Genomic DNA, 23,740 nt, shown 5'->3' with positions numbered 1-23,740 from the left:
AAATCAAATAACATTTTATTGGTCACACACTTGGTTAGCAGATGTTATTGCAAGTGTAGCGAAATACTTATGCTTCTAGATCCGACAGTGCAGCAGTAATATCAACAATACCACAACAAAACCTAATACACACAATGTCATACTCGTCTTAATGATCGGACCAAACTGCAGCGGGTATGTGAAACATCTTGCTTTATTGAAAGAAAAAAGAAAAATGAACACTGAACAAAAGGACAAAAAACAGTCCTGTGAGGTACACTGACAATACACAGAGACAACCACCCACAAACAAGAGAAAATTAACCCACTTAAATATGGCCTCCAATTAGAAGCAACGACAACCAGCTGCTTCTATTTGGAGGCCATTCCCAAAACTAACATAGAAATAGAAAACATAGAACATAAACCAAAAACCCCGAAACACACTAAACAAACACACCCCTGCCATGTCCTGACCAACTACAATAACAAAATGACCCCTTTACTGGTCAGGACATGACAGTACCCCCCCCCCAAAGGTGCAGACCCCGAATGCACCTGAAACAAACTCACAAAAACAATAACCCCAACAAAACTGAAGGAACGGAGGGTGGCCACCGTCACCAACGGTTCCTGTGCTACACCCCCCCCTTCCCAAACCTCCCCCCACGGAGGTGGCTCTGGCTCCGGGCTTAATCCCCACTCTAACCTGTCCACCCCCGCTGAAGGCTCAGGGCTGTAGCCCACCGCTGAAGGCTCTGGGCTGAGGAGCGACTCTGGCTGCGCCGGACTGGCGGGCGACTCTGGCTGCGCCGGACTGGCGGGCGACTCTGGCTGCGCCGGACTGGCGGGCCAAGTGCTCACAGCAGGCACTGGCTGTACCGGGTTATGGAGGCGCACTGGAGGGTGAGTGCGGGGAACAGGAACAGGACGTACTGGACTGGGCTGGCGCACTAGAGCCCTGAGGTGCGTGGGGCTGGCTTAGGAGGCGCCAGCCTAGTAACACGCACCTCAGGGCTAGTGCGAGGAGCAGGAACAGGACGTACTGGACTATGGAGGCTTACCGGAGAGAGAGTGCGAGAAGCAGGCACATGCTCACCACAATAAGCACGGGGAGTTTGCTCAGGGCTCACCCCTGGCCCAGCCAAACTACCCGTGTGCCCCCCAAAAAAAAATGTTTGGGGGTGCCTCTCGTTCTTCCCTGGTAGGCTCCGATAACGTTCAATAACTTGCCCCCAAGTCCAGTTTCTTCTCTCCATCCACTCCAATTCCGACCAGGTGTTCATCTCTGCCCAGGCACGCCACTTGATCCTGTCATGGTGGGTGGTTCTGTAATGTTTGTCGTCTAACGGGGACCAAGACGCGGCAGGTGAAGTGCTCATATTCATTTTTATTTAATTCTAAATCAACAAAATGACCGTAAACAGTCCTGTCAGGTGCAACATATACAAAACAGGAAACAACCACCCACCAAACACAGGAAAAAACACCCCTACTAAATAGGACCTTCAATTAGAGGCAACGAGGAACAGCTGCCTCCAATTGAAGGTCAACCCAAGAAACTTAAACATAGAAATAGACACACTAGAATAAACATAGAAATATACTAACACAGAACATAAACCAAAAACCCCGAAACACACTAAACAAACACACCCCTGCCACGTCCTGACCAACTACAATAACAAAATGAGCCCTTTACTGGTCAGGACGTGACACACAATCTAGTAAAGGAATGGGATAAGAATATATAAAAATATATGGATGAGCAGTGACAGAGCGGCTAAGATGCGATAGATAGTATAGAAGAGATAGTGTAGGATACAGTATACAGTATATACATATGAGATGAGTAATGCGAGATAAGCATTCTTAAAGTGGCGTTACTAAAGTGACTAGTGTTCCATTTATTAAAGTGGCCAATGATATCAAGTCTGTAAGTAGGCATCCTGACCTCACCTTCTGGAAAGAAGCGGGTTGAACAGGCAGTGTCTCGGGTGGTTATTGTCCTTGATGATCTTTTTTGCCTTCCTCTGACATCGGGTGTTGTAGGTGTCCTAGAGGGCATGTAGTTTGCCCTGGTGATATGTTGTGCAGACCGCACCACCCTCTGGAGAGCCCTGTGGTTGTGGGTGGTGCAGTTGCCGTACCAGGCGGGGATACAGCCCGACAGGATGCTCTCAATTGTGTACCTGTAAACGTTAGTGAGGGTTTTCAATGACAAGCCACATTTATTCAGCCTCCTGAGGTTGAAGAGACGGTGTTGCGCCTTCTTCACTGCACTGTCTGTGTGGGTGGACCATTTCAGTTTGTCGGTGATATGTACACCGAGGAACTTAAAACTTTCCACCTTCTCCACTGCTGTCCCGTCGATGTGGATAGGGGGGTGCTCCCTCTGCTGTTTCCTGAAGTCTATGATCATCTCTTTTGTCTTGCTGACATTGAGTGAGAGGTTATTTTCCTGACACCACATTCCGAGAGCCTTCCCCTCCTCCCTGTAGGCTGTCTCGCCGTTGTTGGTAATCAAGTCTACCACTGTTGTGTTGTAAGCATACTTGATGATTGAGTTGGAGGCGTGCATGGCCACGCAGTCATGGGTGAACAGGGACTACAGGAGGGGGCTGTGAACGCACCCTTGTGGGGCCCTAGTGTTGAGGATCAGCGGAGTGGAGATGTTGTTTCTTACCTTCACCACCTGGGGGTGGCCCGTCAGGAAGTCCAGGACCCAACTGCACAGGGCGGGGTCGAGACCCAGGGTCTCAAGCTTAATGATGAGTTTGGAGGGTACTATGGTGTTGAATGCTGAGCTGTCGTCAATGAACAGCATTCTTACATAGGTATTCCTCTTGTCCAGATGGGATAGGGCAGTGTGCAGTGTGATGGTGATTGCATCGTCTGTGGACCTATTGGGACGGTAAACAAATTGAAGTGGGTCTAGGGTGACAGGTAGGGTGGAGGTGATATGATCCTTGACTAGTCTCTCAAAGCACTTCATAATGACAAAAGTGAGAGCTACGGGGCAATAGTGATTTAGTTCAGTTACCTTTGCTTTCTTGGGAACAGGAACAATGGTGGCCATCTTAAAGCATATGGGGACAGCAGACTGGGATAGGGATTGATTGAATATGTCCGTAAACACACCAGCCAGCTGGTCTGCGTATGCTCTGAGGCATTGCGAGGGTTAACACGTTTACATGTTTTACTCACGTTGGCCACGGAGGACAGCACACCGTCTTTGGTAGTGGGCCGCGTCGGTGGCACTGTATTGTCCTCAAAGTGGGCAAAGAAGGTGTTTAGTTTGTCTGGAAGCAGGATGTCAATGTCCGCGACGGGGCTGGTGTTCTGTTTGTAATCCATGATTGTCTGTAGACCCTGCCACATACGTCTTGTGTTTGAGCCGTTGAATTGCGACTCTACTTTGTCTCTATACTGACACTTTGCTTGTTTGATTGCCTTACGGAGGGAATAACTACACTGTTTGTATTCAGCCATATTCCCAGTCACCTTGCCATGATTAAATGCGGTGGAACGTGATTTCAGTTTAGCGCGAATGCTGCCATTCATCCACGGTTTCTGGTTAGGGAAGGTTTTAATTGTCACAGTGGGTACAACATCTCCTACACACTTCCTTATAAACTCGCTCACCGAGTCAGCGTATACATCAATGTTATTCTCTGAGGCTACCCGGAACATATCCCAGTCCACGTGATCAAAACAATCTCGAAGCGTGGAATCTGATTGGTCAGACCAGCATTGGATAGACCTAAGTACAGGCGCTTCCTGATTTAGTTTCTGCCTATAGGAAGGGAGCAACAAAATGGAGTCATGGTCAGATTTGCCAAAAGGAGGGTGGGGGAGGGCCTTGTATGCATCACCGAAGTTAGAGTAGCAATGGTCGAGCGTGTTACTCGCTCGTGAACTGCATTTGATATGCTGATAGAATTTAGGTAGCCTTGTTCTCAATTTAGCTTTGTTAAAATCCCCAGCTACAATAAATGCAGCCTCAGGATATATGGTTTCCAGTTTGCATAAAGTCCAGTGAAGTTCCTTGAGGGCCGTCTTTGTATCGCTTGAGGGGGGATATACACTGCTGTGACAATAACCGAGGAGAGTTCTCTTGGGAGATAATAAGGTCGGCATTTGATTGTGAGGAATTCTCGGTCAGGTGAACAAAAGGACTTGAGTTCCTGTATGTTGTTTATGATTACACCCCGAGTCGTTAATCAAGAAACATACACCCCTGCCCTTCTTCTTACCGGAGAAATGTTTATTCCTGTCAGCGCGATGCACTGAAAATCCCGTTGGCTGTACCGACTCCGACAGCATATCCCAAGCTAGCCATGTTTCTGTGAAACAGAGTATGTTACAATCCCAGATATCTCTTCGGAAAGCAACTCTTGCCCTGATTTCATTGACTTTGTTAACTAGGGACTGGACATTAGCAAGTAATATACTCGGAAGCGGTGGGTGGTGTGCATGCCTCCAATGGCTCACTAGAAGACCGCTTCGGCTCCCTCTTCTCCAGTGACGTTGTTTTGGGTCGGCCTCTGGAATCAGTTCAAATGCCCTGGGAGGTGCAGACAAAGGATCTGCTTTGGAAAAGTTGTATTCCTAGTAGTAGTGCTGGTTGTGCTGGTAAGTTGACGTCTCTCTGATATCTAATAGTTCTTCCCGGCTGTATGTAATAACACTTAAGGTTTTCTGGGCTAACAATTTCTGGGGTAAAGACCTCTTTCATTTTTCCACATTTTGTTACGCTACAGCCTTATTCTAAAATTGATTAAATTGTATTTTCCCCTGATCAATCTGACTTGACTAATTAAAAAAGGTTCCTTTTTTTGTTAATACATCTACACACAATACCCCATAATGACAAAGCAATTTACATTTACAAATGTGTAAAGAATAAAAAACTGAAATATCACATTTACAGAAGTATTCAGACCCTTTACTCAGTACTTTGTTTGAAGCACCTTTGGCAGTGATTACAGCCTTGAGTCTTCTTGGGTATGACGCTACAAGCTTGGCACACGTGTATTTGTGGAGTTTCTTCCATTATTTTCTGCAGATCCTCTCAAGCTCTGTCAGGTTGGATGGGGATCTGTTATGTGAATTTCGTTATCAATGTTCATAAACTTCAATTAATCTACTCAGTCTGCAACCCAGAGTTTGTAAGATTCTGGTTGAATGAATGAAACAGACGAGAGTCCCAGCTTACAATAGTCAAAATGTTTATTCACGAGGGTACTCTGAAGTTCATTATACAAAGATATCCATTTTATAGTTCACTTCCTACCTACGCACATACATCCACACAAACAGTAGATATCCTATGCACATGTCACGACACCGACGGAAGGTGACGCCCCTCCGTCGCCGGCCTCACTAGCTGCCACCGATCCTCTGTTTCACTTTCTGTTGGTTAGGTCTAGGTTAGGCACGCACCTGTTTTGTATTAGTTGTTGGTGGGGGGGGGGGGTTATTTAGTCTAGCTAGGTAGGTTTGTGTTTTGTGCGTGATTGTTCTATGTTAGGACTTATGTCGTTTGAGGAACGAGTGTTTCCCTCTGCCTGTGTTTTGTTTGCCTCAGAGGTTATTGTGGGCTGCGTCCCTGCTTAGTGTTTGAGCTGGGGTTTTGGAGCATTTGTTTGTATGCGCCCTGCCCTACCGTGTTCGTACATTGTGGATGCTCATTAAAAGTGTATTCATGGATTTTCTGTCTCCTGCGCTTGACTCTGCCTCTCCTGCTTCCTTGAGCCAACCTTGACAGCACATACAGTACATACACACAAATAGTAGGTGAGTTGTGTGCTTCTCCAGAGTTCTCACCACTGTGTATTACTACCCAGCGCTTCCATTCCCCCGAGATTAGAGAAACCTTGAGAAGTACTCCCTGTCCTATCATAAGTTTCTCAGAGTTCTAGCCAGGTCAAGCCAAACACAGTGTTAATTGTTCTCGGTATTTTCTTCGGCACACACATACACACATTTATCTCCCTCCCAGTCCAACCTAGTTGGACTTATGTTTAATACTTTAATTATGCATTATACATGCTACAAAAACAACTAATTACTAATTAGTTACGTTTCAGGGTAGAATTATTGAATCATTTTCTTTAAACATATAAAAGATTTTATCAGGAGCGTCGCTGCACAGCTATTTTCAGGTCTCCCCAGAGATCAGGTTCAAGTCCAGGCTCTGGCTGGGCCACTCAAGGACATTCAGAGACTTGTCCCGACGCCACTCCTGCATTGTCTTGGCTATGTGCTTCGGTTTGTTGTCCTGTTGGAAGGTGAACCTTCGCCCCAGTCTGAGGTCCTGAGAGCTCTGGAGCAGGTTCTCTCTGTACTTTGCTCTGTTCATCTTTCCCTCGATCCTGACTAGTCTTCCAGTCCTTGCTGCTGAAAAACATCCCTTTGCCGTAGGGATGGTGCCAAGTTTCCTCCAGACGTGACGCTTGGCATTCAGGCCAAAGAGTTCAATCTTGGTTTCATCAAACCAGAGAATCGTGTTTCTCATGGTCTGAGAGTCTTTAGGTGCCTTTTGGCAAACTCCAAGCGGGCTATCATGTGCCTTTTACTGAGGAGTGGCTTCCGTCTGGCCACTCTACCATAAAGGCCTGATTGGTGGAGTGCTGCAGAGATGGTTGTCCTTCTGGAAGGTTCTCCCATCTCCACATAGGAACTCTGGAGCTCTGTCAGAGTGACCATCGGGTTCTTGGTCACCTCCCTGACCAAGGCCTTTCTCCCCCGATTGCTTCGATTGGCTGGGCAGTCAGCTCTAGGAAGAGTCTTGGTGGTTCCAAACTTCTTCCCTTTAAGAATGATGGAGCACTAGCGGTTCTGGGGGGGGGCGACACCTGTGCCCCTGTGACAACAATTTTGGACCCCCTTGTGGCCCCCCTAATTGTGGAGTATGAAATAATTTTTACATAACTAATGTTTGCTATCGTTCTTTTTTTACATCCGTTATTAGACAGTGGCAACGATGATGATTATAAACATGGTCTTTTGCCTGCTAATGCCTGCAATGCAGTGAAGAAAACGATATGACAACAATAACGTCTAATGTAACTGGCCCCTCTAACAGTACAACTGGCCCCAGCTTGGCTGGTCTCAGACGATCCAGCAGGTGAAGAAGCCGGATGTGGAGGTCCTGGGCTGGCGTGGTTACACGTGGTCTGAGGTTGTGAGGTGACATTGGAGGCGGCTTATGGTAGAGAAATGAACATTACATTCTCTGGCAACAGCTCTGGTGGACATTCCTTCAGTCAGCATGCCAATTTCATGCTCCCTCAAAACTTGAGACATCTGTGGCATTGTGTTGTGTGGCAAAACTGCACATTTTAGTGGCCTTTTATTGTCCTCAGCACAAAGTGCACCTGTGTAATGATCATGCTCTTTAATCAGCTTCTTGATATGCCACACCTATCAGGTGGATGGATTGTCTTGGCAAAGGATAAATGCTCACTAACAGGGATGTAAACAAATTTCTGCACAAAATTGGAGAGAAATAAGCTTATGGAAAAAGTCTGGGATTTTTATTTTAGCTCATGAAACCAACACTTTACATGTTGCGTTTATATTTTTGTTCAGTATACAGTACTAACATATCATTTTTATATATCTGAATACCCTGTGCACATGGGGACCTGACCTTTGTCTGAATTTGTCTAAGTAACGCAAGGTTTTGAGACCCCATTATACACGTGTCTATTCAGTACACTAAAGACAAGCTAATGCATTTCTTAGACTGGGCCAAATACATATTTGACTATATAATGATGACCACCCACATACCTGCAAAAGTCAGACGGATGCCTTTTCCAAATCGCATTGTCCCATGGTAGCGACCAGCACAGTAGTACAGTCCCAAATCTGCTTCTGTCACCACAATGATCTCCAAACTGTTGTTTTCCTTTGTGTCAAAGTGACCCATGATTTCCTCATTAACTGCTGAAGTATTTAGAAAATGTGATGCCTTGTTAACAGTTAAAAGGATAACAAGTTCCTCTGAGCGCATTTGGAGCCAGATTATTTCTTTACTGGTTGTGAGGTTGCATGACAGGGAAGCATTTTGTCCAGCCTGAACAAAATGGACCACAGGTGATGCGGACAGAAAGTGTAGTCCAGAAACATCTAGAAAAGAACATTAAATAGTTTATTAAACCCATTTGCAAACTATCTATCAGTGTCGGCTGGTGGGAGACTCTATAGGAGGACGTGCTCATCGTAATGGCTGGAATGGAGTAAATTAAATGGTATCAAACATATGGAAAACACATTGACACCGTTCTGTCAATTACGTTCCAGCCATTACAATGAGCCCGTCCTCGTGAAGCCCCGTCCACTAGCGTCCTCTGCTTTCTATCTATCTATCTATCTATCTATCTATCTATCTATCTATCTATCCATCTATCTATCATCCATCTATCTATCTATCTATCTATCTATCTATCTATCTATCTATCTATCTATCTATCTATCTATCTATCTATCTATCTATCTATCTATCATCAGTACCTACATGTCTGTCTTTCTATCAATCAATCAATCAGTCAGTCAGTCAGTCAGTCTCACCATCAATCAAATACTTACAAAATAAAATTTGCAGGTAGACACATTTCCCCATAATCGCACGATATTTCACCTGTGAAGATGACAGTCTATTCACTACTAGACAACCCTAATGAAGTACTAAAGATAAAGCCTATGGTACAGTATATGGTCATGGATTGAATGGGGAAATGCTTATGTACCCGAGAAAGACCACCACATTTGACATTGTTTGCGTCTGAGGCTGAGCTGCGGTTTTGGACAATGTAGCTTGCTTTGACTTAGGTTGTGTTTCCTGCGAAGTTCCCCATACTTAAAATGGAAATACTCTGTAATTAGTACATCTATTTTTTCCATAGGTTTCGTTTCTGGTAGCTCAGATGACGCGGCTGGGGCTTGCATTGCCTTGCTTGCTGCCGCTGCTCGGACTCACAACTTGGAAGTTCTAGGAGTCAACCAACTAGCTAGTCTGTTACAATGAAAATGCATGGCATTGACCGAGACCGGTAAGAGACACACGTATTTAATTTTAATTTGCATATTATTTAGCAAATAATCTAAAGAATTCTTAGAGTGAAATAAACAAAAAAAATGCATTTGTTTCTGCAGTCTGATTGATACTGTTTAACTGCTTGACTATTCTTATTCACTGTGCTGCGCTAGGCTATGTGCTCACGTCGTGCAACTAATTTAAACGAGGAGATGTATGCATTTTTGGGTGGATGTCATCATGTGTGGACAAGTTTGTTTACTAGATGAGATGGATGGTTCCTTAGCACCGCAATATTCATCTAGTTTCGTTTTCAGAGCAGGGCTCACAGCCAGTCTCAACAGAGACGCAATTGAAACTATATCGTTCTATTTTGGAAACGCCTACAGGAGGGAAAACGAAACTCATTTCACATCAAGTGCCAAATATGCTAGTGAGGTTTAAACTTTACAAATATTTTAGATAATTTTGCAGTATATGAAAGTAAAACATATTTCGTTTTTTTCTAATTGTGGCTTTTGTTTAACAACAGTTTTTGCATAATGATATTATATAATAATATAACGATATAATGATATGGCTGTGCATCAAGGGGTGAATTTCGACCCGAGTTATGCACGCATAAATGGAACATAATTCCCTTTTTATGCTCTTTTCTCTCTATGCTATTCTGACCTTGAATTTAAGCATGAGAATAGCATGTTTTTCACCCCCCATTTCATAAATGAAGGTGTGGCGGAGGTGTATACAGATATGCTGCTGACAGTGTTGGTCCCATGTTTCATGAGCTGAATAAAATATCCCAGAAATGTTTCATATGCACAAAAAGCTTATTTCTCTCAAATGTTGTGCACACATTTGTTTACATCCCTGTTAGTGAGCATGATAATTACACAATTGAACATTTTGCTGAGGACAATAAAAGACCGCAGTTTTGTCACACAACGCAATGCCACGGATGTCTCAAGTGTTTTGGGAGCGTGCAATGTCCACCAGAGCTGCTGCCTGAGAATTTAATTTAAATTTCTCTACCAAAAACGTTGTTTTCGAGAATTTGGCAGTACGTCTGACCGAAATCACAACCGCAGCCCAGGTGTATGGTGTGGGCGAGCGGTTTTCTGATGTCAACATTGTGAACAGAGTGCCCCATGGTGGCGGTGGGGTTATGGTATGGGTAGAAATAAGCTACGGACAGTGAACACAATTGCATGGTACTGGTACTGTATATATTTTTTTTATTTCATGAAATCCTCTTATCCTGCTTCCTCTTTCGTTTCTTTTTTTTTAGACATGTTATACATCTTCATTGTCTGTGGATTGTGGGCTGTGTTGGTGAGTATAAATGAACAATTACAACTTGTGGATAGAGTACATAATAACATAACAAAAATTCATATGATTTTCTAGACATTTGTTCCATCTCTCTCCTACAGCCTCCTCCTCCCTGCCCTCTGGCCCTGTCTCCATCTCTTCCCCTGTTGGAAGCCAAGCCATCCTTCCTTGCAAATGGAAGTCCCAGCTAGACAACTTCCCAGTTTGCCACGTCCTATGGCAGACACCTGATGCGCTGGTGTTTGAGCAAAACGGGGAGCAACGGTGGCAGGCCAGCGAGTTTGAGGGGCGGCTGAGGGTACCTGAGGAAAAGCTTTGGGAGGGCGACTGCTCTCTGATCTTGCGCGACGTGCAGGTTGGGGATGTGGGGCTTTACGAGAGCTTCATGGTGGTTGACAGGACAAGGAGGGTGTTCATCCAGAGTGTCCAACTCTCAGTCTATGGTAAGGGTAGATCTACAGGTCAGACCTGAGCTGAAATAGTTGTGTTTTATTTAGCTAGCCTCATCTCTCCTTATTCTCTCCAGAACATAAGTCCAAGCTGTCAATGGGCATGGGTGAAGACCTGGACCTGAAGCTCCACACTCCCCAGGCCATGAGAGTGGTCTTCCAAGGGAGGAACAGCACAGAGTGGGAGGTCCTGTGGATGAGGGGTGACGAGAAGGTCAACAGGGGTCATCTTGAGGAGGCTGAAGGGGTGGTGGTCCTCAGAGGGTTAAGGATGGACAACTCTGGGACTTATAAAGTGTTGGATTCCCATGGGCTTTCAGTGAGCACTGTGAAACTCGAAGTGGAAGGTAATAAAATGGCCTCAAATGCTAATGCGTAAACGTTGCTTATTTTTTGTGATGTATCTGTAAACACGTGCAGCCGCTGCTAACATTTTACATTTTGTGTCCCACAGAAGTTGCTAAACTTCAAAAGATGATCCACATCCAGGACAAACCTGTTGGTAAGAGACTGAAGTAAATTAAATAAATAATTGAGATGACTTATTCAAGGCAAGTATACCAAGTTCATGACACTGTAGAAGACTGATGGACAATAATAGTACATTTTGAACACGTTCTCTCCATCTTCTCCCGTCTCTCTAGGTAAATCGACTGTTTACGGGTCCTCCTCTCTGCTCATTGTTTTTGTCCTGCTGATCAGTCCTCTGATTCAACAGCTCCTCTAACAAGGTTTAAACCTTTTGGTTCTAGTTTCCCAGAACCAAATAAACCAACCCCTATACTAAAAAGCGCTTTCATCCATTGAAAGTGATTTTTGGTCTATAGGCATAGAGGGAAGACATACTGGGCCGATGGTTGTCTGAAAGCAGCATGTGGCCATTCTATCGCATGTGGTCACCTTGGTATGTTGTTAGGGACCACCTGCTGTGTGGTTGGTTGTGTGCGGTGGTCATCTTCCCCAATTCAACATGTAGTCTGACACCCTTGGGCCATGTAAGCCAATCAGAGTGGCGTAGTGCTTACCCCTCGCACATTGAGTTCTCGTTCTACAGAGTTTGGGTCAATCCAATTCAGTAACAATTAAAAGTTGAAATGAACTCGTTCTCTTTAAATCATCCTAAAACGTTGTTTCTTCACTCCACATCATTAAAGCTGGAATCCTTAGTTGCTAAATGAATGATATACCCATTCATTCTTGAAGAATGCAACGTATATATCAGAACCCCAAATACATGCTTGTCTTGCTCCGATGTTAGTAAAGAATGCAAATGTTAAACCTGAAATGTTGATATCATGGATGGTCAGTCCTTGGCTCCATAGCTCTGTCTACGGATTTGAGTGGTTCCATTTCTCCAGGTTCATCCTTTTACCAAAACACAGGCAGATGGCTGCTTTGTTATTGTTTCATTTAAGGATTCTAGCTTTAATGGGTTTGATTTGTACAAAGAACCTGAGAGCACCATGTTTAGTTTGGAAGTTCAGTGTTCGTAAATATTCTATTACTCCTATGATGGTAATATATACACTGAACAAAAATATAAACGCAACCATTAACGATTTTACTGATTTACAGTTCATATTAGGAGATCAATCAATTGAAATCAATTCATTAGGCCCTAATCTAGGGATTTCACATGACTGGGCAAGGGCACAGCCATGGAACCAACATTGTATTAGCATTATATACACAAAAAAAAGTATATAATACAATCAAATGAAAGTGTGAGTTCTTTTGGTGTTGAATTTTATAACAGCAATGTAATCTTAATTTATGTTAAATAAAGCATTGAAAATGACAGCCATGTGATGGTCCTTTACAGCAATGTAATCTTAATTCATGTTAAATAAAGCATTGAAAATGACAGCCATGTGATGGTCCTTTACAGCCTTGCGAGTATATTACACTTAAATTAATACATTCCAATATGTTATCATCTAGAGTTACAGTATACACATCAGAACACAACAGGGGCCCAGGAGATGCCAATCCCTCCCCTTTCCTGCTCCTCCCTCTCAAACTCATAATAAACAAGGGGTGCACAGGTCTGAGGGCCGCAGTGTTTGGTGGTTTTTGCCCTTGCCTTTTAACCAGCCTGGATTATACTTGGGAAACCAGGTGAGTTCACGCATGAACCAGGAATTGTTAAATTATGTGATAAGACGAAAGCCAAAACAAGCGCAACTCGAGTTGTGCACCCCTGAATGGAATAGACCATCTACCCCGTTTCTTCTGACAGCCTTTGATTTCTATAATCTCTCCTGTCAATCCCCATAACCACTGAACCTTCCCTCATCCTATTTCTGTCTCTTTATCCCCTCCTGAAAAAACAAGGAACCCAGCACCCGTGAAAGAAAAGGTAGCACTATTACGCAACACCTTACCCATTGACGTTGGTAAAATCACAAACGACAGGTTCCCACGGGCAATACAGTCTTTAAATCAGTGGAGTGATGTCACGAGCAAAGAGATATACTCTTTCACTTGTTTCCAATCGGGCCATATCAGATTTTGAGCTCCTTCATTTAATCCATCACATCATTGCTCAGTCTACTCTTGGAGTGTCCAGTTAGAAGTTGGGCTTGTGTTTCTTGACTTCGACCATGAGGTGGTGCAGGTTGATGAGCTCAGAGCGCACGGCCAGGCTGCGAAAGGTGGGCTGGGACAGTACCTTGTGGAAGCCATGGTAGTACTGGATCAGCTGAGTGAGCGCCCCCTGGAGGATAGGAGGACAGCAGTCTAAAGTTGAATAATAAGCTTCAGAGAAAGAAAAAAAACAATAACAGCCCGTGGCTCACGGTTGCCTAAATATATATTTTTTTACATATTTCTGTCGATTTAAGGGGCCCCTTTTGGCTCAAGAGCACCCCTAGGGGCAAACGTTCTACATAGCCTTTAATTACATACAATCATATTACTGGTTTGGAACGTGTTTTCGGTCAGTGCATCCGTTAGAGAAAGCACAGAGGGCAGTACCTGAATGATGCCAGTGCCGTTCTTGAAGTTGGTGAAGGACCTCATGACGTCCTGACTCAGAGCCTCCACAGACTGTTTCCATGTGCTGGAGAAACCCCTGATCAGCTGGGTGATCCGGACTGAGAAGAAAGAAAGAAAGAAAGAAAGAAAGAAAGAAAGAAAGAAAGAAAGAAAGAAAGAAAGAAAGAAAGAAAGAAAGAAAGGAAGGAGTGGGACGAAGAAAACAATATACGTTTCGAGATGGGAGGCATGGGTGTGAAAAGGTGTGGGAGAAATGTAAGACAATTGTTATGGTGGAAAGTCAAACAACAAACTGTGTCACAGGAGAGTAGAAACAAAAGGTCCAAACAGTAGAGGTAAATAAACAATGAGTCAGGACAAGAGGAAAAGTAGAAGTAAAGAGAAGGTTACCGAGGAAACGGGCACAGTCTTAGGTTTCATTTATTCGCACCAAATAAAAGAAGTGAAAGACAAAAGAGTACCGATAAAAACTGGTAAAAAAAGAGTGTGCAGATGAGGTTGGAAGCCCAAAAGGGCTGATATGAAAACCACATCACAAATGTAAGTAAAAAAAAAAAAAAAAAGTGTTCAATCACTTAAACAAAGCATATTAATTATAATTGTACATGATATACTCAGTATACAAATAAATGTGTGTGTGTGTGCGTGCGCATGTGAGTGTGAGAGTTAGGCTACATAGAGGGAGTTATTGGGTAGTTTGGTTCATCAGGCGGACCCCCAGTCGTCACTTGAAGTTATTGAGGAATGATGATGCTTTGGCAATGTGAAGATAAGAATTCCAGAGTATGGTACCTCTGTATCTGATAGAGAATGTACTATGTGAGGTGCGGCAATGGGGAGGGTGAAGGTTATCGCAGTGTCTTGTGTTATATAGATGGATTTCAGTATGAACCTGGAAGAATCCAATGAAGGGTTTTGGTAAACTGTCTGGGAGGTATGAGTATTTGTAGACGAAAGTGCATAATTGAGGTAAATTAATGTCGTAAAGCCAGGTAATTAAAGGAGGTGGCTAGTCTTGAAAATGTTATGAGTAATTTGTGTAGGTAGGAGGAACTGGCCCAGACAATATTACAGTAAATGAGATATTGGTACAGATTTCAGTACTTTGCAACAGACAAATTGAATATCATCTTTCCAGGATAACTTTTCATAAATTATAGATCTGAGGAATCTACTGGATGTGACTTGTTCAATTTCATTCCCACCAATTGAGATTCTGGCTCTTATTTTACAATATTTCCTATTCTTACAATTAAGTAGGATTTTTTTTTACATTTAAAGATTATTTATTTATCTGGAACCATTCAGAAAATGTGGCCATACCTGAGGTGGTTTCATTAATTACTGAATCAATATTCTTGTGTGATAAAATCAAATTAGTATGATTAGCAAAGAGAAGGGGAAGTACTGTAGAAGACCCAGCAGTAAAGTCAATGATATAGATTAGGAATAACAAAGGTCTAATTATTGAACCCTGTGTCACACCACAGGATATCTTGGCCCTGGTAAATGCACAGGCATTTGCATAAACAAATTGATCTCTATCACAAACATAACCAATTATATGTACAGTTGAAGTCAGAAGTTTACATACACCTTAGTCAAATACATTTTAACTCAGGTTTTCACAATTCCTGACATTTAATCCTAGTCAAAATTCCCTGTCTTAGGTCAGTTAGGATCACCACTTTATTTTAAGAATGTGAAATGTCAGAATAATAGTAGAGAGTGATTTATTTCAGCTTTTATTTCTTTCATCACATTCCCAGTGGGTCAGAAGTTTACATACACTCAATTAGTATTTGGTAGCATTGCCTATAAATTGTTTAACTTGGGTCAAACGTATCAGGTAGCCTTCCACAAGCTTCCCACAATAAGTTGGGTGAATTTTGGCCCATTCCTCCTGACAGAGATGGTGTAACGGAGTCAGATTTGCAGGCCTCCTTTCTCGCACACGCTTTTTCAGTTCTGCCCACACATTTTCTATAGGATTGAGGTCAGGGCTTTGTGATGGCTACTCCAATACCTTGACTTTGTTCTCCTTAAGCCATTTTGCCACAACTTTGGAAGTATGCTTGGGGTCATTGTCCATTTGGAAGAGCCATTTGCGACCAAGCTTTAACTTCCTGACTGATGTCTTGAGATGTTGCTTCAATATATCCACATCATTTTCCTTCCTCGTGATGCCATCTATTTTGTGAAGTGCACCAGTCCCTCCTGCAGCAAAGTACCCCCACAACATGATGCTGACACCCCCGTGCTTCACGGTTGGGATGGTGTTCTTCGGCTTGCAAGCCTCCCCCTTTTTCCTCCAAACATAACGATGGTCATTATGGCCAAACAGTTCTATTTTTGTTTCATCAAACCAGAGGACATTTCTCCAAAAAGTACAATCTTTGTCCCCATGTGCAGTTGCAAACCGTAGTCTGGCTTTTTTATGGTGGTTTTGGAGCGGTGGCTTCTTCCTTGCTGAGCGGCCTTTCAGGTTATGTCGATATAGGACTCGTTTTACTGTGGATATAGATGCTTTTGTACCGGTTTCCTCCAGCATCTTCACAAGGTCCTTTGCTGTTGTTCTGGGTTTGATTTGCACTTTTCGCACCAAAGGACGTTCATCTCTAGGAGACAGAACGCTTCTCCTTCCTGAGCGGTATGACGGCTGCGTGGTCCCATGGTGTTTATACTTGCGTACTATTGTTTGTACAGATGAACGTGGTACCTTCAGGTGTTTGGAAATTGCTCCCAAGGATGAACCAGACTTGTGGAGTTCTACCATTTTTTCCCCCTGAGGTCTTGGCTGATTTCTTTTGATTTCCCCATGATGTCAAGCAAAGAGGCACTGTGTTTGAAGGTAGGCAGGCCTTTGAAATACATCCACAGGTACACCTCCAATTTACTCAATTGATGTCAATAAGCCCTTCAGAAGCTTCTAAAGCATGAGATAATTTGCTGGAATTTTCCAAGCTGTTTAAAGGCACAGTCAACTTAGCGTATGTAAACTTCTGACCCACTGGAATTGTGATACAATGAATTATAAATGAAATAATCTGTCTGTAAACAATTGTTGGAAAAATTACTTGTGTCATGCACAAAATAGATGTCCTAACCGACTTGCCAAAACTATAGTTTGTTAACAAGAAATTTGTGGAGTGGTTGAAAAACTAGTTTTAGTTTTAATGACTCCAAACTAAGTGTATGTAAACTTCCGACTTCAACTGTATAATCATGAAAACATTCGGCAAACAATTCCATTATAAAAGGGTCTGCATCTTTTCACTATACTCACCTTCGTCATTCTTTAGTCTATCCAGCTGCCCTTTCTCCGTCAGCGCCTCGCTCTCCTTCACAAATGCTATCATGCCACCAAAGGGAGAGGACAGAATCTCCTCAATAAACTCCTGATGAAAGGAGAAAGAAAGAGGGTAACATTTCATTGGAGTAAATACTTTGAGTAAACTGACTATCTGTGAATCTGGCACACATGACAAAACTCAATTTCCCAGAATCCCTGTGCAGGTTTACCTGGCTCCTGGCCTGGAGGAGCTGTTGGAAGCCCTCAACCTCTTTACTGTCATCGGCTGCCCTCTCCTATGATATGGAGAAAGAGAGGAAAACATGACATCTTTCAATTCTGTATATTCACAAGACATAGCCTAGCGGTTAAGAGCGTTGGCCCAGTAACCCAAAGGTCGCTGGTTCGAATCCCAGAGCCGACGGGGTGAAAAATCTACTGATGTACCCTTGAGCAAGGCACCTAATTGCTCCTGTAAGTCACTCTGGATAAGAGAGTCTGCTAAATGACTAACATTTTAATGTAAATGACTGAATGAAGGAATCATTTCAGGTGGGTAAATAAGTGAATCGTTCATGTTTATGGTTTTAAACTTGTGTTATTCTCACCATGAGTACACTGAGCATCATGTCGTAGTTGTTGATGAGGAAGATGAGCTGGTCCCTACGTGAAGGGAACTCTGCAGCCATCTTCAGGACAAAGTTCTCCACTTCAACCTGAAAATACCAGTGTTAGCTATATCAAATCACACAAAGCACTATATCAAATGTTTATGCTTATTGTAGGATCCCCACTATTTATACTGTTGTACTGTTTTTACTATTGTTTAGTTGTGTACCTGCAGTTGGCCAAGGAGGGTGTGGGTTCGCTCGCTGGTGAATGTCTGGTTGATGCTGACTATGGCAGAAGAGAACTCTGCATATCTGCGTGTGATCTGAAACACAACTGGTGTCAACTATTGTCTGGTATTATTAGATATTGATACATAAAACACCTGTGTGTGTATTCATACATAGTGTGGTCTGGTGTCCAGCACGCCCAGTTTTTGCGGATCCGTGTTGCGGATGCTCTGAATGTTCATCTCCAGGATAAGCTCAAACCTGGGCCACAGCAGTTCCAGCACCGCATCCCAGTACCTGGCAACCCATGGAGAAACAATTACATAAGCATCAAGGGTGGATTCTGAGTTAAGATGTGTGTTTTCATTGAACAAATCTGTATCAAATCCATTGACGTCAATATGTGATTTTCATTTGACATTTTAGTTGTTTAGCAGATGGCGTAAAGTAGTGAGTGCATACATTTTCATACTTTTTGTACTGGTTCCCCGTGGGAATTGAACCCACAACCCTGACATTGCAAGCGCCATGCTCTACCAACCGAGCCACTCAGGACCATTTTCATGAAACAAATTACATTAGCATGTCAGGCCCAAAACGTTACATTTTACAGTACATACAGTAAAAAGACTACTGTATCATAAGTTAACAATTTGGACTTTCCCTTTACTTATAGCATATACACTCACAGGACAGTTTATTAGTTACACCCATCTAGTACCGGGTCGGACCACCCTTTGCCTCCAGAACAGCTTGAATTCTTCGGGGGGTGGATTCTACAAGGGACCTAACACATGCCAGGAAAAAAATCCCACACCAGTACACTACCGCCACCAGCCTGTACCAGGCAGGATGGGTCCATGGACTCATGCTGCTTACGCCAAATCCTGACTCTGCCATCAGCATGACGCAACACGAACCGGGATTCGTCGGACCAGGCAATGTTTTTCCACTCCTCAATTGTCCAGTGTTGGTGATTGCGTGCCCACTGGAGCCGCTGCTTCTCGTTTTTAGCTGATATGAGTGGAACCCAGTGTGGTCGTCTGCTGCAGTAGCCCATCTGTGACAAGGATCGAGTTGTGCGTTCTGTGATGCCGTTCTGCACACCACTGTTGTGCTGTGCCGTTATGTATGTTTGTGGCCTGTTAGCTTGCACGATTCTTGCCATTCCCTTTCGACCACTCTCGTCAACAAGCTGTTTTCGTCCACAGGACTGCCGCTAACTAGATATTTTTTGTTTGTCGCACCATTCTCGGTAAACCCTAGACACTGTCGTTAGTGAAAAGCCCAGGAGGGCAGCCGTTTCTAAGATAATGGATCGGGCGCGCTTGCCACCGACGATCATACCACGCTCAAAGTCGCTTAGGTCACTCGTTTTGCCCATTCTAATGTTCAATCAAACAGTAACTGAATGCCTCGATTCCTGTATGCCTGCTTTATATAGCAAGCCACGGCCACGTGGCTCACTGTCTTCAGGAGCGATCCATTTTCGTGACCGGGGTACCTAATAAACTGTCCGGTGAGTGTATAGCATACTGCAGGAAATAGGATAAGTCTATAGCATTATGCTCCAAGTTAAAAGTGTATGGAGTTTTTGCGCTGATGGAGTACTACTAACTTGTCCAAGGCTGGGATGGTCCTCTTGTTTGTGATTGCTCTGAAACGCAGGATGATGTGGATACACAGGAACACGGCGATGCTGTCGTAGCAGTCCGACACATAGGTGGACATGCTCTTCTGCAGGGGAAAGAAAAGAGGATGAGAGGGAAAGGTGGGTATAGGTATGTTAGCGAAAGAGTTAGTCATATCATAAGAGACCATCATCATGATCATTTCACAGAAAGAAGGCCTCCACTGTTAAAACGCTGTGTTATGGCTTTACCATTTCTTTTACAGCAATGCTTTGGTGAAAAGTCGTATCGTACCAGGAACAAGCTGAGCGTCTTTCCCATGACGCTGTTGAAGAGGTCCAGCGCAGAATTTCCAGCCACCATGAAGAAGTCAGACAGGAAGAGGAACTCTCGACAGCCGTTGTCCAAGAGGGCGTAGTGCTGACTGCGGAACAGCGTCTCATAGGGATACTGAGAGAGGACGAAGAAGGCTGGTTGGGTGACTTGATCATCTACATCAATGTTAATATTAGAACTGGAGTCTACATTCTTTTCTGCGAAGCATTGCGTTTAACTGTCAATCTGTGGTCTGAGTTCTAACGTTGTGCATTCCTTTAAGATGTGTGTGTGTGTGGTGACAAGAAGGTAGTGAGAGAAGCACAGGTCTTTTGGAGCAGTACAGCTTAACGATATCTAGATGTTTAGGGTTGGCTTTGTGTCTTCACCTCACAACCTTATACTCTATGCATGTTCACATGATTTCAGAGTAGTGCTTAACATCTTATAGTAAAGGTAGGTTCATTTCATTCAAAATGTCTGTTACTGTCGAGCAGTAGTACATGGCATAGTTTGGAGGGTCTGATTTGGGTGGCACAGCGCTGCCAGTGGTCTCACCCTGCAGTCCCCTCTCTGGGCAGTGTGGGGGATGAGGATGGGCCCCTCCAGCTCGGCAGGGCTCAGCACGGTCCCCCGCTGGCCCAGGGTGAAGATGGTGTTCCTGCTCTTCAGGGAGGGCTTGGAGAAGAAACCTTTCTTGGCCGTGTCTTCCACTCCCATCAAGTCATCTTTGTCTGCCACCTCTTCATACTGTCACCAGAGAAAGATGTTACGCGAACAGTATTAAAATATTATCAGCTAATTTGACCGATATGATACTCGACACTGTTGAAAATGTACCATCAAACACAACATAGCCCTTGCTGTACATTATAGCAGCAAGCTGTTCCAGAACAATTCACAGTGACAACCTAAATGAAGGTACTGTGTATTGAGCCTATAAACCAAGAGAAGGCATTTTAACTCCTTCACTCCCTTAGCACCTGTGCCATTCGCTCACCTGTACTTTGAGGAGCCTGCCGCTGTACGACTTGAAGTAACTGTAGTAGATCTTACTCATGGTGTCCACATACTCATCTCTGATTTCCTTGGCCACTGTCCTTTCGTTTGCCAAGAGGAACTGATAGAAAAACCTAAAGTACAAAGAAACATTTATGATTTTGGTAGATACATGATTGTAGTGGTGCTTTTTAGTCTGTTTTAAGGTACCCAAACATGTGGAAGGTTTTAAAGCCTGTTATCAGCCTATATCATTACCTGTACTTGAGGAGGGTGTTCTGAGGGATTTGATAGTTGGTCATGGGCTTTCTGAAGGAATAAATCTTCTGCAGGATAAATTCTCTGATCTTGGTGACAGCCTGTGGAACAAAATAAAAGCCAGTTTTATACCCAATATCTTTGCTCCGTTACCTTCCACACCATTATTCCTCGCTTTTATCTTCTTCTCCTCTTCCCATCCCATTCTATTTCTCTCCCTCCCTGTATCTTCACCTTGATTTTGAGGCGGTCCACAATGTCCTGGATGTCAGAGCAGGCCAAAGTCTCCCTGAAGCTGAGCTCTTTGGCAAAGTTGATCTTGTTGTTGAGCTCATGGAGCTGCTCAAGGAACTCTTGCTCTGTCACCGGGCTCTCCAGGATTACCCTGCAGACCGGACAACACGTGGGGAACAGTTGTTAGAACACACGCTTACCCGCAGGAACACTTACAACATCATAGAGACCATCAAGTACATTTCTCGTTGCAGGCATCAATATGACATGTGCTCTCCCATTAAAACTATACAGGTACATGTATTGTTACAAATCTGTATAAAACACACACTCCCTTACTGGATCATAGCTCCGGGCACCACCAGCTCATCCACCAGTTGGCTGAGGTGGCTGCGGACGGCCTGCCTGTTCTTCAGCCGCATGTTCATGCTGACCGACTGCTGCTGCAGAGTCTGGATCTCACTGCTGATGGACGAGAGGTCACTCTGGAAGCCGCTCAGCATGCCCTCCATTCGCTGGAGAGGGAGAGGGGAAAGGTGGGGATTAGAGGGAGACAGGGCGGTAGAGAGAGAGCAAGAAAGAAGGGGGGAGAAAATAGATTTGTCAATGGCTTTTGTTACATATTTTTGCCAGGGAATTGCAAAAGCATTCTTTCAAACAACCGTTTAGAATGGACTTATGGACTTCTGAAGCCACTTGATACACTTTTGATTGAGGAAATCATCCACTCACCTCCAGTATGGAGTCACAGGCTGTGATCTGGTTGTGCAGAGAGGCAATATTCTGGCTCTCCTTGATATCTGACACAAGCTTGGTCAAAGATGACCTATCAGGGTGAACTACTGTATCTATCAGGAAAGACCATAAATAAAGCACTAATTCTTTCACACAATCATTCAAGACATTAATGGATACAGTCTTTGATGGAAGCTTGTTCAATCCGTTGGAGTTCATCCTCCACTTGTTTAGAGTATTGCCGGAGGTCAACTCCCTGAAAGAAACAGAGATTCAGATGAAAGGAAACCATCCGTTGATGGAACGTAGCCTTACATACAATCTATAAAATGAAAACTAACCGAAAATAAAATTGAAACTGAAATGTGTTGATGTTCAGGACCATGCATGGTGCAGCCGTGGTACCATGATCTTACCGTTTTCAGTGCCTCCTTCACCAAGTCATCTTCAAGATTAGCCTGTATGTGAACTGGTGGGTGAAGTAAAGGAAAGTAGCTAGTTTAATCTCCATAAAGGTCCGTTCTTACATTCATCCAAGACACTGAACTAATTAGCTAAATTACTATTTGGCTAAGAATTTTTTTTACCAGATGATATGACCATTACTTCATCGAAAAGACAATAATGCTGAAGGACTTACTGTCCACCTCATCCAAGATGAACTCATCCGTGGTCAAGTCCAAGTCACCCAGGTTGAGAGGGGCCATGGCATCTGTGTCAGGCTTCATCTGTTGAAGAATGACAGTAAATTTACATGGCTTTGATGTACTTTGTAAAGGAAGACATAACAATTCAATTAGCTAGCTAGCTACTCCATTGATAAGAGTAAAGACTTCGCTAGCTACTTAAATAGGCCTTTTCAATTGCAGGTTTTAGACAGTTGTTTTATATTTTTCCACCTCTGAGGCCTGGCCCATAAAAAGTCTAGGGCTCTGGTCTACTCTGACTTGGGGCCAATGGGGACTTCTGAGGTATGGGTCATCTTAGCAGGTAACTTACTAGCTCCGGTGCAGGAACGACGCCCTGGACCATAGCTTTAAACATAATAGCAATAAATCAGTGACTGGCTAGCTAGCCTTGCATCTCTGAATGATGCAGACGACGACGACGACAGCAAACACCACAGGTAATGTACATCATCAGAAATATAGCTGGTTAGAGATAGATAACAGTAGCTTGGCTAACTAGACAGATCAGACGATCTAGTTCGTTAGCTACGCAAATTGTGCTGGTGTTGTCAATGTAATGAACACCGAGAGCAATAGAAGTCGAACAGTCAAGTTACCATAAACATATATGGTATGCCAAAATCATTAGCTAACGTTACCTCATCTTGTAAATATGCCATGGAATTCGCCGTTGAGGTGACAGTTGTGTTTACATCGGACATAGCAGCAGTCACTGCTCTATCCGCCATAGCTTCCAAACCAAAGAAAAACTACAAAGGTAGTGTGCTCTTCCCCAATGTCCCCGGGATACGTGAGGAAAAACAATAAGTCAAGATCATTTTGAAATTAGTTGCAAAATAAATGTATGTTGAATATAATTATTAGACAAATATACACAATCTTAAAGGTAATGTATATTTTATTTATTGGTATATTGTTTTAAAACCTATCTTTTAAATATTGTAT

At 43.5% G+C, this 23,740-nt stretch overlaps 3 protein-coding genes across 3 annotated transcripts in view; 1 reads left to right on the top strand and 2 right to left on the bottom strand.

The window, feature by feature from the left end:
* Nucleotides 1–8,781, bottom strand: part of LOC106588384 (uncharacterized) — a 17,553-nt gene extending 8,772 nt beyond the window's left edge. Inside the window, exons 1-2 of the mRNA XM_014177301.2 lie at nt 8,578–8,781; nt 7,780–8,118 (exon numbers count right to left, since the gene is read on the bottom strand). Of these exons, the coding sequence (XP_014032776.2) occupies nt 7,780–8,118; nt 8,578–8,611 (373 nt within the window). The 5' untranslated portion in view covers nt 8,612–8,781. The remainder of the gene's footprint in view (nt 1–7,779; nt 8,119–8,577) is intronic.
* Nucleotides 8,760–12,670, top strand: LOC106588383 (uncharacterized). Its single transcript, XM_014177300.2, has 6 exons — nt 8,760–9,041; nt 10,314–10,357; nt 10,459–10,800; nt 10,884–11,153; nt 11,261–11,308; nt 11,451–12,670. The coding sequence occupies exons 1-6, from the start codon at nt 9,013–9,015 to the stop codon at nt 11,531–11,533; spliced, it is 816 nt and encodes a 271-aa protein (XP_014032775.2). The 5' UTR covers nt 8,760–9,012; the 3' UTR covers nt 11,534–12,670.
* vps52 (VPS52 subunit of GARP complex) lies at nt 12,536–23,740 on the bottom strand. The gene is made up of 19 exons (XM_014177288.2): nt 23,434–23,740; nt 22,747–22,834; nt 22,523–22,575; nt 22,287–22,362; nt 22,104–22,171; nt 21,711–21,886; nt 21,372–21,522; nt 21,138–21,238; nt 20,881–21,013; nt 20,439–20,630; nt 19,860–20,015; nt 19,553–19,671; nt 18,108–18,231; nt 17,934–18,029; nt 17,704–17,811; nt 17,326–17,391; nt 17,090–17,201; nt 13,783–13,901; nt 12,536–13,522 (listed from the first exon to the last, which is right to left on the bottom strand). Exons 1-19 carry the CDS (start codon nt 23,521–23,523, stop codon nt 13,376–13,378), a joined length of 2,175 nt encoding a protein of 724 aa, XP_014032763.1. The 5' UTR covers nt 23,524–23,740; the 3' UTR covers nt 12,536–13,375.

This window comes from Salmo salar, chromosome ssa27 (genome assembly GCF_905237065.1).
Source record: "Salmo salar chromosome ssa27, Ssal_v3.1, whole genome shotgun sequence".
In the NCBI taxonomy this organism is placed as follows: Eukaryota; Metazoa; Chordata; class Actinopteri; order Salmoniformes; family Salmonidae; genus Salmo; species Salmo salar.
Note: the sequence above shows the minus strand (reverse complement) of the source record. Positions and strands in the feature narration are given on the sequence as shown.

What these genes read in the sequence shown, in the direction of transcription:
- LOC106588383 (XM_014177300.2), top strand. Translation starts at nt 9,013, where the DNA reads ATGAAAATGCATGGCATTGACCGAGACCG. An exon ending in CATGGCATTGACCGAGACCG is followed by an intron (nt 9,042 to 10,313) that starts GTAAGAGACACA and finishes CTTTTTTTTTAG; the next exon opens with ACATGTTATACATCTTCATT. An exon ending in CATCCAGGACAAACCTGTTG is followed by an intron (nt 11,309 to 11,450) that starts GTAAGAGACTGA and finishes CCGTCTCTCTAG; the next exon opens with GTAAATCGACTGTTTACGGG.
- vps52 (XM_014177288.2), bottom strand. Translation starts at nt 23,523, where the DNA reads ATGGCGGATAGAGCAGTGACTGCTGCTATGTCCGATGTAAACACAACT. An exon ending in CCTGTGACTCCATACTGGAG is followed by an intron (nt 21,887 to 22,103) that starts GTGAGTGGATGA and finishes CTCCCTCTCCAG; the next exon opens with CGAATGGAGGGCATGCTGAG. An exon ending in TGGACACCAGACCACACTAT is followed by an intron (nt 18,030 to 18,107) that starts GTATGAATACAC and finishes GTTGTGTTTCAG; the next exon opens with ATCACACGCAGATATGCAGA.